Source organism: Eschrichtius robustus, chromosome 3 (assembly GCF_028021215.1).
Source record: "Eschrichtius robustus isolate mEscRob2 chromosome 3, mEscRob2.pri, whole genome shotgun sequence".
Classification (NCBI taxonomy): Eukaryota; Metazoa; Chordata; class Mammalia; order Artiodactyla; family Eschrichtiidae; genus Eschrichtius; species Eschrichtius robustus.
This window is the reverse complement of record NC_090826.1, coordinates 156,402,182-156,415,099: the sequence shown is the minus strand read 5'-3', so window position 1 is coordinate 156,415,099 and position 12,918 is coordinate 156,402,182. Positions and strand designations below refer to the sequence as shown.

At 53.7% G+C, this 12,918-nt stretch overlaps 1 protein-coding gene across 3 annotated transcripts; it reads left to right on the top strand.

Annotated features, from left to right (window-relative positions):
- Nucleotides 1–1,717: 1,717 nt before the first annotated feature.
- Nucleotides 1,718–8,853, top strand: KLHDC8A (kelch domain containing 8A). 3 transcript variants are annotated; one of them, XM_068538472.1, is made up of 6 exons: nucleotides 1,718–1,871; nucleotides 2,226–2,812; nucleotides 5,530–5,694; nucleotides 5,927–6,142; nucleotides 6,757–6,858; nucleotides 7,748–8,853. In XM_068538472.1, exons 2-6 carry the CDS (start codon nucleotides 2,437–2,439, stop codon nucleotides 7,939–7,941), a joined length of 1,053 nt encoding a protein of 350 aa, XP_068394573.1. In that variant the 5' UTR covers nucleotides 1,718–1,871; nucleotides 2,226–2,436; the 3' UTR covers nucleotides 7,942–8,853. The 3 variants fall into 3 exon arrangements, with proteins under 3 accessions (XP_068394573.1, XP_068394574.1, XP_068394572.1); XM_068538471.1 differs by lacking the exon at nucleotides 1,718–1,871 and having other exon boundaries at nucleotides 2,154–2,812; XM_068538473.1 differs by lacking the exons at nucleotides 1,718–1,871; nucleotides 5,530–5,694 and having other exon boundaries at nucleotides 2,151–2,812.
- The last annotated feature ends 4,065 nt before the right edge of the window (nucleotides 8,854–12,918 follow it).

The window sequence follows — 12,918 nt, the reverse complement described above, 5'->3', positions numbered from 1 at the left end:
CTGCGGTGGCTTCTCTTGCTGCCGAGCACGGGCTCTAGGTGCACAGGCTTCAGTAGTTGTGGCTCGCAGGTTCTAGAGCGCAGGCTCAGTAGTTGTGGCGCACGGGCTTAGTTGCTCCGCGGCATGTGGGATCTTCCCGGACCAGGACTTGAACCCGTGTCCCCTGCATTGGCAGGCAGATTCTTAACCGCTGCACCATCAGGGAAGTCCCAAAAATATCATCTCATTTAATCTTCACAAAAATCTACAAGGATATATCTATACCATGGAATGCTACTCAGAAATAAAAAGGAATGAACTAGTGATACATGCAACAACTTGGATGAATCTCCACAGAATAATGCTGGGAGCAAAAAAAACCAATACCCAAAGGTTACATACTGTAAGTTTCTGTTTATATAACATTCTTGAAATGACAAAATTATGGAAATGGAGAACAGATTAGTGGTTGCCAGGGGTTGGAGAGAGAGGGGTGAGAGGGAAGAAGGTATGGGTATAAAAAGGCAAAATGTACACCTGAAACTAACACAGTGTTGTAAATCAACTATACTTCAATTAAAAAAAAAAAAAGGCAACGTGAAGGGTTCTTGTGGTGATGGAAATATTCTGAATCTTGCCTGATCAATTTCCATATCCTGGCTATGATATTATTGTACTATATGTTTTGCAAGATGTTACCATTGAGAGAAATTGGGTAAAAGGTGTTATTTCTTACAACTGCATGTGAATCCACAATTTATCTCAAAATACAAAGTTTAATCTAAATAAAATAAGGAAACTGAGCCTCGGAGTAGTTAAATAATTTCAGAGCCAGAATTCAAACCCAGGTCTGTCAGACTCCCAAGCCTGAGCATTTCAACACTTGGCTCTATTCAAGGGAACCATTTGGGAGGACCCCACAAGCCTGCAGTTCATCACACCAGGTGGCTCACTGGTGTCCTGGGCAATTTTTTTACTGGGGACTACTGTCCTGATAAGGCCATTACAGAATGGCTTGAAAGAATTATTTGGCAAGACCTGTGGGTTGGTGCTGAGGGCCAAGATTTGATAACCAGGTTCTGCCTTCCTAAGGTGTGATGTGGGAGGGACCACTCACGTGTTCGCGTTTCCACTTTTGTCTCTGGCTGTGTGTCCACATAACTGTGCACTTTCGGTCAGTTCCTCCGTGGATATGACCATTTCCGGGTGGAGGGTGAGGTGATGTGTAAATTATGCATCTGTACGCAGGTCGGTGTGTACATTGTTCGGATGCACCCGTGTCAGGTCTGCGTGCGTCACACCCACATAACTTGCTTCTATTAGGTTAAACCATTTGATAATACCTCCCCCAAAGCAAAGCCGACTATTGAGCCAGGCTGTCACGAACTGGGTCTGTGTACTGTAGATAAACTGGGTAATTGGACTCTCCGCCTCCTCATCCAAAACAAACACTCACAAACCGCCCACCCCCACCCTGGAGGGAGTCTAGTCCCCGTCATCTGGGTACTTGGCTCTAGTGCCCCGCTTTCCCTGAACAGTAGGCAAGGTGAGCGTCTCCCGCCGGGCCCTTTCCCTCCCCCGCAGGCCGGGCGCCGCCAGGGCTTCTGTAAAGAGGTCAGGGCTCGCTTCGCCGCGGGCGCACGCGGGTTCCTGCACAGGTGTGGCGGCTGATGGTGGGGATGTGCGTGGAGCAGGCTCGCCGGCCTCCCCGCACCCCGCCCTCCGGCGGCGGCTCCGCTTCTCCTTCCTGCTGCTCATTTAGTCTCCTCTTCTGCGTGTGACAGCGGTGTGCGGACCGGGGAAGGACAGAGCGCCCTCTCCCCTGCTCCCCGCGTCGCCCTCGGGTAATGCGCTGCTTGCGCCTCGCCGCCGCACTCCTCTGGCCTGGCTGTGTAAGTGACGCGGGGGCAGGGACGGGAGTTGGCGGGGAGGAAGAGCCGGGGGAGGCAGGCGGCGGCGCCGAAAGGTGTTAACTCCTTGCTTCGCCGGGAGGCAGCCTGGCACCCTGAACCCCGGAACGCCCCCGGCCCCGGACGCGTCCCACGCGTTCCACGGGTTTCCGACCAGCTGGCTGGGAGCGGCGGGGGACAAAGCGGTGCGGGTTTGATGCCGCCGCGGGGTGGCGCCCTCGCCGCCGCGTCTTCCCTTGAAAGTTGGCGGGGGGTTGGGAGCCCGCTCGCCCGCCCACGCCAGGAGGCCCGGGCGCCGGGCCCGGCTGCCCTTGATTCGCCCCATTCCTCCCGCAGGGCCAGGCTCGGACGCCGCCGGACCGCTGAGTCTTGAGGGACAGTGAAGCGCTGGCCGGCGTCGGGGCCCTTGCCGGGGGTCGGGCGGGAGCCGGCGAACAGGAGCGAGATGGAGGCGGCGAGAGGGGGCGCGGAGTAGCCGGCGGACCCCTGGCTCGCACCTCCCCCCGCACACCGCGGGGGCGCGGCGGGCGGGGCCCCCGGGGCTGCCATGGAGGTGCCCAACGTCAAGGACTTCCAGTGGAAGCGCCTGGCGCCACTGCCCAGCCGCCGGGTCTACTGCTCCCTGCTGGAAACCGGGGGACAGGTCTATGCCATCGGGGGATGTGACGACAACGGCGTCCCCGTGGACTGCTTTGAGGTCTACTCCCCCGAGGCCGACCAGTGGACCGACCTGCGCCCCCTGCCCACAGCCCGGGCCGGGGTGGCTGTCACCGCCCTGGGGAAGCGGATCATGGTGATCGGGGGTGTGGGCACCAGTCAGCTGCCTCTGAAGGTCGTGGAGATGTACAACATCGATGAGGGCAAGTGGAAGAAGAGGAGCATGCTGCGCGAGGCCGCCATGGGCATTTCTGTCACGGCCAAAGGCGAGTGGGGCCAGGGCTGAGGGCGGGCAGAGAGAAGGGAGCGGGGGGCCACGGGGAAAGGGATGGAAGCCAACACTGAGTTGGAGGCCACTATCACACTCCTGATCCCCAGTTGATCTTTACAATGGACACTAAAACTAGAGACCCGCTGGCCTTATTTTACAGATGGGAAAATTGAGACTCAGCAAGTGAAGCGTCTAGTAAATCCATATGATGCCAGAGCTCCACTCCACCCCACCAGGTTCCTCCCAGCAAGCTGGGCAGGCCGGGCCAGAGGGGAGAGCCAAAGGGGGTTAGTGCAATGTCCCTGTACATCCCTTCATTCAGCAGAATGATTGGGCCTTCCACCCACAGCACCAAATCCCCTGAAATCTTCCTTGCAAGCGCCACCACCTCCAGACAATTATTTGGGGCCCTGGGGATGTTCATGCCATCCTCGTACCATCACCAGGCCCCACTGGGAGGGCTTTGGGACCTGATTCCAGGACCTTCTCCCCACCATCTGCCTCCTAATCTCAGAGACACTGATGAGTGGACACCAGAATGTTCCTGAGGGTCGTGCTTCTGTGGCATCTTGCCCAGGTTCACTAGGTTCTCAGGGCATGCATGTGCTGATCACATAGCTTTGATTCTCATTTTGCTTTTTCCAAGCCCATCATTTCTTTCTTTTCAGGCCTGGTACAGCCCAGAGCACAGAGGGGGCTCTGAAAGCTCTTTTGCTAAAACACACAGGGTTTTATGGAAAATGGCCCAGCAGGAGTTAGGAGACCCCAAGTTCAGATCAGACAGGCTTAGTGGGATGCAACCTTCCCTTCTTCTCTTGCAAAACCATTTCAGCTGCCTGTCAGGTCTACTGTAGATCAGAAACCAGTATTTCTTGAGCACCTGCTCTGTCCCTGGCACAGTTCTAGGTCCCAGGGAGGAAGGAAAGAGGCAGAAGATCTGATCCCTGCCTTTAGGAGCCCGGGTCTTACCAATGAAGGTCAGAGAGAGAAACTCTTAACTCAAAATCCCTGAGGGCAGAGTAGCCAATGGGGCCTCCTGAATTCCCAGTAAGAAAGATGGAAGGCACGGAGGCCCATGGGGAAATAGAGAGGGAAAGGGTAGTCCTTTATCTGCAGATCTCAATAAGTGGGGCTGAATGATTAAGAACCAACATTTATTGAGTCCTTACCATAGGTGCCTTATAGGTATTAACCCCTTTGACCCTCACAACCTGTCTGATGAGGTAAGTGCTATTATTATCCTCATTTTAGAGAGAAGCAATGTGAGGCCCAGAGAGGTTAAGTAACTTGCCCAAGGTTACGCAGCTAGCAGGTGATGGTCGAGTCTGTGCTCTTAACTATGGCATTGAATGGGTTCAATAGTTAGTTTACTAAGAATTTACATGCCTGTGTGCCATGCTTTCTAGCAGATGCTGGGGCCACAGATTAACAAATCTCAAGAACCTAACAATCTATTGAAAGAAGAAACATACAAAGGTTATTTCAGTAACGTGTGGCAAGTAGGGTGATGCAGGTGCCACAGGAGGTCCTGAGCCGCCGCTCTCCGCCCAGCCTTGCAGTTCAGGGACACCCAGGTGACTCTGAAAGGATGAGTAAGAATTGGGTGCAGGAATGGTAATGTGGTCTGGATGTGAGGGTTCCCAGCTGGAGGTGTCCGGGTGAAAACAGGAATAGAAGAGGCGGAGTTTGTGTAAGGTAAATTTCTCATTAGCAGGCCCCATCTCCCAGCCACAGGCTAGGGTTGGGATTTTCTTCCCTCTCTTTAGTAAGATTGGAAAGTAGAAAGAAGTAGTACTCATCCCTGCAATCCCCTTGAAGAATGAAAGTCTCATAGAGCCAGAAGCAGGGAGGACTGGCTACTAGGAGACAGAATCCCGGGTAGGGGTGAGTCCCTGGGTAAAAAGAGGGCCCTGGGGGTAGGGCTGTGTCCTTAACAGGCTGCGTGAGGTACTGGGGTGAGGCCCAGGGAAACATGGAGGCGTTGCCTATCCTCTCTGCTACGCTGTGTCACCTGCAGCCAAGAGCAGTAGAGAGTGGGGGGGGAACTCACTTCTCTGGGCAGGGCTTCTTATAGGGGCCAGTTTTCTCTCCTCCAAAGCCTCTCCCTCATTCACCCCTAGCCCATTCAGTGCAGGGTGCCTCCTGGAGCCCAGAGCTTTCCTGTGCATGAAGGAGGCTAGCCTTCTCCTATCCGGACAAAGAAAGAGACGGCAGCAGGCCAGTGTCCCACAAGGCCAATAACAGCAGGGCTGACCTCATTTCCAAAGGCTCCTGCTAGGTCTAGAGAGTTCTGATCTGGGAGTGCCTGGGGAAGAGGCCACTATTGGAGGGTATCAGAGGAATACCCCTCCTCTTTGGCATCCCTCTGGCTGCCCAGGAAGGCGGAGAATGGAGGGGATAAGACCTGCAAAGTGTTGTCCAGGTCTAGACTCCACTGCAGTCTACCTCTGTGCAAGTATTTCGGGTTTAACCAAGGGCCAGACACCAAGGGAGGCTAAGGCATGTAGGCCTGACATGGCTTCAAGAAGACCCAGGCTTGACTGTGGCAGGAACTTTTAATGGTGCCACCAACCCATTCTCGGGCAGAGCGGTGGTTGGGACCTGGCCGGGCTTCAGTGCTTGTGTTCCAGGGGTTAACAGAGCCTGGCCATGGTAGGAGCTGAGTACAATGGGCCTGTCTCATAGTGTCTGTTGTATGGCCTTTCTCCTTAGATTACCGAGTGTACGCGGCAGGCGGGATGGGCCTGGACCTCCGTCCACACAACCACCTCCAACACTATGACATGCTCAAGGACATGTGGGTGTCTCTAGCACCCATGCCCACCCCGAGATATGCTGCCACCTCATTCTTGCGAGGTTCCAAGATCTATGTGCTGGGTAAGGACAGGTTGTCTGGCCCACGTCTGGCCCTTCTTCCCTCCCCCGGGTCAGTTCCGGTTGGAAGCAGTGCCTGTGTGCTGAGCATCTCCTGGGCACTGGGGGTTAATCATGCTGCCCCACCCCTCAGGGAGCTTCCTATATGATCTGATAACAGTCAGAAGGGGAAACCCAGCCCCAGTCCTCAGGGACTTACTCTTCTGCCCAACCTTCGCCCTACTCTGGCCTCCAGGGGGACGACAGTCCAAGTACGCGGTCAACGCCTTCGAGGTCTTTGACATCGAGACTCGCTCCTGGACCAAGTTCCCCAGCATTCCCTGCAAGCGGGCCTTCTCCAGCTTTGTGACCCTAGATGACCGCTTGTACAGCCTGGGTGGCCTGCGGCAGGGTCGGCTCTACCAGCAGCCCAAGTTCCTCCGGACAATGGACGTGTTCGACATGGAACAGGGTAAGCTGGGCACCAGTCCCCGGCTGCGCACCTCCCTTCTGGCTGAATCCCCCACCTTACCCCCATCCCATCCATCCACCCAGGCTCACTTACCCAGCTGGGTGAGCCTTTCAGAGTCTGAACACCCTTCTCCATTCAAGGCTACTCTTGGGATCAAATTCTTTCATCTGTACCGGGTTCCCTTTGATTGGTTGGTTGGTTGTTTTTATCAAAGCCTTTTCCACCTATTGTCCATTCTTACAACATCCAGCCATAGTCAGGTGAGGAAGGGCTTTTTCCTGTTTTTCACTCGTGGAAAAACAGAAGGATCCTGACTCTGACGCTCTCTGCCTCTAGTCAGCCTCCTTTCCAGCTTAAAGCCCATGAGAACAGAGGTAGAACAAGGTGATTTGTCATAAGAGATTATGGTTCCTTGGATTGCAGCAAGCATGGGAGAGGGTAGAGTGTCATTTCAAACAGCAGGAGACATTGTATGTGCACTGAGCACACAGGGTAGATGGAGTGGAGATGCTGCCTTGGGTGAGAGCAGTTTGGGACTCACGTGTATTTGGAGGGGCAGGTGGTCAGCATCTGATTCTCTCTGTGTATCTCCTGCCATCATGCATGGCCTGTAGGGGGATGGCTGAAGATGGAGCGCTCATTCTTCCTTAAGAAGCGGCGGGCAGACTTTGTGGCCGGCTCTCTGAGTGGACGGGTCATAGTGGCTGGAGGACTTGGTAAGGATAGATCTTCCGGGCTGGCACTGTGGTTCTGGTGCTTGGATTCTAGGCACTCTGCATGAGCAGGAGAGGGTGCTGGCTCCTTGCACACCGCCTGCCTACTGCTTTACTCCAAAGAATTTCAAAGCACTCCCCTCCTCCCAGCCTAGATGTCATGTCTCCATGGACGGGCCTCAGTTGCTGTCTATCTGTCCTCTTACACAGGAGAAACTGAGGCCCAGAGAGCATAAGGGGCATACTGATAACCATGTGACACAGGCTTGCCAAGCACAGGTCCCTGGGGCCCTATCCAGGAATGACTGGAGGTGAAAGTGTGGCAGGGATTGGCCTTGGTCCTCTTTCTCTTCTCCCTGGATACCCAGCTCTGTCACAGAGTAGAAAAGCAGTCTGATCAAATCAGTTATTCTAATGAATTCAGGATTTGCTGTATAAGACCTCCCAGAGATTAGGGTATTGTGAAGGCGGGACCCCAACATCAACAGGGGAGAGACAGATGGGCAGCGGAGCTTCCAGGAACCCAGAGTTTACTCAGTGTGGACAGACACCCTATTTACCCACACAGGAAAGCAGCTTGATGTAAGCTAGACCATGTGAGCAGCTTTCTTAGTAAAGGGCAGAAGAGAGGCAGTAGTGTCTAGAAACTTCTGGTAAAAGCAGGCGGTGGGGAAAGAAAGTTACTCTTGAGATGAAAAGACAGAGAAGGCAGGAAGAACAAAGCAGCTGTTTGACAAAAGGGTGGGGAAGGAGCAATTCTGTAGCCAAGGAAGTTGAGGTTGATTGGCTTCTGCTTGTGCTTCCAGAGGCGGGGAGCCAGATGGGGGGACTTCCCCGGGGCAGATAGGTGACTGGACTCCTTTGTAAGGTCCGGTTCCCTTGGCACTTTCAGGGAACCAACCCACTGTCCTGGAGACGGCAGAGGCGTTCCACCCGGGGAAAAACAAGTGGGAGGTCCTCCCCGCCATGCCCACGCCCCGCTGTGCCTGCTCCAGCATCGTTGTCAAGAACTGCCTCCTGGCCGTGGGGGGTGTCAACCAGGGTCTGAGCGATGCGGTGGAAGCCCTGTGTGTCTCTGACTCCTAGCTGGCTCTGGGCCCAGCCACCGTGTCCTGGACCGGATCACCCCACTCTGGACAAGAGGAATGATCTCATCAAAGTAGTTTGGGCTGCTTCCCCGGATGCCAGCTCCTGTCAGCAGCCAGTGGGGTTAGGCCCTAGGGCTCTAAATGACCTCTCCACCTCCAAACCCTACCAATCCGAGAAAACTGTAAGAAGTCTCGATGACTCTGCCATCCCCCTTCCCCTGTTGGAGCTCAGGTGACCTCTGGGGAGAGTCCTCACTTACTGCTCAAGCAGAGAAAGGTAGGTAGCAGGAGTATATGCTACCTCCCTTCCTGTGGGTTTACCTCTCCCATCTCCAGGATAGGGGGTAGGCAGGGCAGTTCTGACCCAGAGGATAGCTACTTGTAGCTGTCCTTTCCCTGGATCTGCGCTAGTCTGAAGGTCTCTTGGGATGGAAGATGGAGAAGGGTTGCAGGGGTCCCAACCCCTCTTCTCTCCATTGGTCTACATCCCTTCCCCCTTTGGTGACCAACTGTGGGCCTGCCCTGGACCTCATCTACTCGGCAAGAATTGGCCCTGAAGCTGGAGGCGGCTGACTTGGAAGGGAAGTCGGGTTCACGTGCACTGGTCCAGGTCAGAAGCCCTGGCCAGGAAGGACCCATGCCTCTCGGGGTCCTGATGGGAATGTAATGATGGGACTGGAGCAGACTCCCAGCCCAGGGTCTGCTCCCCACTCTTCTCCTCACTTCATTTCTCCTTCGGTCACCCCTCCCCACCAGAGGCACCAGAGGCACCCCTCCCCTTTGTCACTGACAGCCCCAGAGTGTTTCTGTGTGAAACCTTATTTACACTGTGGCATCAAAATCCACAAAGGATGGATTAATTGCACTCTGGTTAGCAGCAGCAGCACAATGATTAAAATCTATATTCCTATCTTCTCTGGCACCCTGATGCAGGGGCGGGGTGGACGGTGTCTTGATATGCGGAGGGGACCGCATGAAACAGTCCCTCTGACATTCTCAGGCTAAATGGGGCCCCAAGGGACCACTTGTTCTTGGCTGTTCCCTCTGAGGAGGTTCCACCTTCAAACCACCCTGCCCCGACCAGTCACCTCACTCCTAGGAAAACAGCACACTTTCCTCTCCTGAGCGTTGATGCCCACAGGCGTGTTGGGAAAAGGCTGCACTCATTAACTGACTTCTTCGTTGGGTTACTCCTATGACTGGCCTCAGTTCATTCAGCTCGAGCTCATTTCTGTCTTGCCCACAGTAGAAAGGTAATTGCTCACTGATGTAAAAACGTGAAGGACATGCCTCCTTTTAGCTGGTATAGCCGCTTTCTGATTCCAAGTTATTTTTAAAAGCTGTGCTAACACGGGGGATACAAAGATGAAAAAAATACGTGCCCTGGAGGGGTGGTGGGGGGGTCAGAGAGCACTCACCACCCGCTGGTATGATTATTTCTCCTGAAGCAGGAACACCCGTCTGAGGGGTCAGGGGGAGACTCCTGGAGGAGGTAACACCTCCACTGAACCTTCACAGACAAGCGGAACCAGGGTCCTTATGGGACAGTCGTTTTGCCTCCCTTTCTCTCGTACCTGATCTTTTTCTTTACTTGGGCACTGGAAGGACACTGCCACCTGCTGGCCCAGCCTTTCCCTCCCACCTTGGCATCCTGTGGCCACGGGTGCCCCCTGCGGAGCAGACTGCAGAGAGGCCTTCCCTACTGCTTCCAGACCCCCACCCCCAGCCCATTTCCATTGAGCCCCCTGAAGTGACTGTTAGAAAGAGGGGCTGGGGGAGCAGGTTAGGGGAAGCATTGCAAAGCCCAGCCCTCCATTGCACTTCAGTCTCTGCACTGCCTGCTCCCGCCCTCCCCAACCCCTCCCCAAGAAAGGCATTTACAAATGGGGTCCCTCCACCCCTTCTAACAGGAAGCCTAGCCTTGTGTGTAGGAGGCTTTCCAAGCACACAAAATGGCACCAGACCTGTGGATGGGACTGAGGCATTTTAAATAGTTGGGGTACCTTATGGCTGTAGCCAGCCCTAAAGGTTCTTCCCATTATGAGAATGGGGGACTGACCGCTGCAACCTGTGAGGGCCACTCAGGGCTCAAGCTGGTATCTGCTGAGGACTCACCTCTTGGAGGTCCATGCTGGGAAGACTTTGGGTGTGGCTCACCGAGGAGCGAGGGAAATAGGGGGTGTCAGCGGCACACCTCATGGCTGTACCTCATGGTGCTGCAGAGGCCGCTCAGGATCTGGGGTCCAATGGCCTGGCTCTGGGCCTCACTTCCCTCCCCGCCATAGGCCTTCTCATCCCCGTCCCTCTCTGGGAAGTTCCCTCCCCTCTCTTGTCTTCATTTCCCAATGTGGAAAACAAAAGCAATGACAATGCCATCTCACAAGTTGGCAAAGCACCAGCTTCGATCCTCAGATCAACTCTGTGGAGAAGGCAGTATCCTCGTGTCTTGCACATGAAACAACTAAGCCTCCAAGAGGTTATATAACTTGTCCAAGGTCACAAGCTAGTAAGTGACCGAACCAAGTCTGATTCTAAAACCTGTGACCACAGTACTGCATTGCCTCAAATGGAATAGCACGTAGGAAAGGGAAGAAAATCAGCTGCTCTGTACTATGTAAGGGTTCAGAATGTCAAACCTGGAAAGATGGAGGGCTCCAAACATTCCTTTTGTTTCCCAAGGAATGAGTATGAGGATTAGCAAGGAAAGATTGGGAAGGGCTCCCTAACGTGAAATGAGCATAGAATATTCCTAAATTTACATCCCAGGAAAGTTCCCTTCTGGCTCTGTGACGGTGTCAGCTATTCCAAAGCATTGTTTGACACTGAACTCCAGTTATGTGTCTGGCATGGTGCTGGACTTGGGATTCCTGCCCTCCAGTCATTGCAGTCTTGGGAGGGAGACGGGGACTAAATCTGCAGTTAGTATTTGATGAGACAAGTGTCAGCCTTTGCTAGTGCAACCCAGAGGTGCCCCATCCTTACTGGTTACAGAGAACTGAGAGGAACTGAGGGGATCAGAGAGGTTTCCAGAAAACAAATCTCAAACTGCACTTTGAAAGAAGAGGGAGGACAGCCAGGCAGAGGAGGATGACCCCAGGCTTTGAAGCAAGAAATACAGGTTCAAATCATAATTGTCATGTGCGGATTGATCTTGGGTACGTTGTTAACCCCTGAATCTCAGTTTCCTTATTTGTAAAATGAACAAAATAAGGCCTCACTGAGGTTAAGAGCTACCTGCTATACACAAAATGATTTGCATATATAAGGTGAGTAGCTGCATTATTATTTTTTGTTGTTGAGGGAGAGACAGAGGTGTTCTCAAGTCCACTGAGGGACAACATGCACATTGCAGAGAATCTAGGGAGATGGGCTGGAAGTACAGGCAGGGCAGATCAAGAGGCCTTACGTGCCTTGCTAAGGAGTCTGGACTTTATCCGTATGGGAAACTGGGAGCAAATTAAGGATTTTAAGTGGAGAAGCATCATGATCAGATTTGTGCCATTGGAACATAGGATAAGCCAAGTTCCTCTTCTGAGGAAAACGAAGTACGTAAAATCACCAAGGCACCATCTAAGATCAGAAAGAACCCCAGGGACTTCCCTGGTGGGGTAGTGGTTAAGAATCCACCTGCCAATGCAGGGGACCCGGGTCCAAGAAGATCCCACATGCGGCGGAGCAATTAAGCCTGTGCGCCCAGAGCCCACGCTCCGCAACAAGGGAAGCCACCGCAATGAGAAGCCCGCGCGCCACAACAAAGAGTAGCCCCCGCTCACGGCAACTAGAGAAAGCCCGCATGCAACGATGAAGACCCAACACAGCCAAAAAAATAATAAATAAATAAACAAATTTTTTTTTTTTTTAAAAAGAAAGAACCCCAGTTGGGGTTGGTATCCTCAGAAAAACACGTGGGCCGAGCTTGTCAGGCCTCCTCTGGAGGAAGGTCCGTCTGCTGGGCAATTAAAGTGCCAGGAGGGTTTAGAACCACAGAAAGTGGACAAGTCCCTCCCTTCCATGGCTTCTTCTCCAGAATTTCTAATGATCTCTTGCATTTGCTTTGAGCTTTCTGGCCCACAGATACCCTGAACAGGAGGTGGGGTGCCATCGGCCTTTTCCAACCCCCATCTTGTAGAAGAAGAAACAGAACCGGGAACCCTATGACTAACCCAAGTGGCACAACCAACAAGTGATGGAACGGAGATTCTAATCCAGCTGCCAGGGTGGAGGGGAGTGCATACCCCCACCGCCCACCATTCTGAGCTCTGCAGTAAGAGATGGCATCCTCGCCCCTGGGTGGCGGCAGAACAGGACCAAAGCCTCAGGCCAGGCTTGGTGAGATCAAAGAGTTGCGTGGGCAGGCGCTTCTTGTTGGCATTAGACAACTGCAGAAGTGAAGGCATGAGGCAGAGCACAAGCAAGAGCTGAAGAGACGGGCACATAAAAGGACCCAGACAGGTTGGGCAGATAAGTTTCCATTTTATTAGTTTCCTAGGGCTGCCATAACAAAATACTGCAGACTGGTGGCTTCAAAAACAACAGAAATGTATTGCCTCACAATTCTAGAAGTCTGAAATCAAGAGGGAGGGGGAACCTTCCTTGCCTCTTCCTGGCTCTGAGGACTGAGCTGATCTGGGAAGGCTTCCTGGAGGAGACTGCTGTTATAACTGGGCCTCAAGGGAAGGGAGACTTGGGTGCCAAAGTGCACACAGGAGTGGGGAGTGATGTGAAAAAAGATTAGAAGGCAAGCTGGAGCCTGTGCCGACCTTGAATAGTGGGTCGATGCCTCGAGAAGAAGGGTTTGAGGAAGGTCGGCATCAGTGTGATATGATGGTTGTGGCCGCCTCTCCAAGCACACCCCTCTCCATCGGCGGTGCCAGGAGTGACGGGGGTGGGGGTGGGGAGTAGGGGGGAGGAGCCCATCTCTGGGAAAGGGTGGCGAGCCAGCTGGCTGCAAGGGCACAGTGTCTCTAGAGTGCCC

Coding starts and splice junctions, on each gene's coding strand:
- KLHDC8A (XM_068538472.1), top strand. CDS start 2,437: ATGGAGGTGCCCAACGTCAAGGACTTCCAGTGGAAGCGCCTGGCGCCA. Junction 5,695..5,926: donor TTCCAAGATCTATGTGCTGG/GTAAGGACAGGT, acceptor TCTGGCCTCCAG/GGGGACGACAGTCCAAGTAC. Junction 6,143..6,756: donor CGTGTTCGACATGGAACAGG/GTAAGCTGGGCA, acceptor CATGGCCTGTAG/GGGGATGGCTGAAGATGGAG.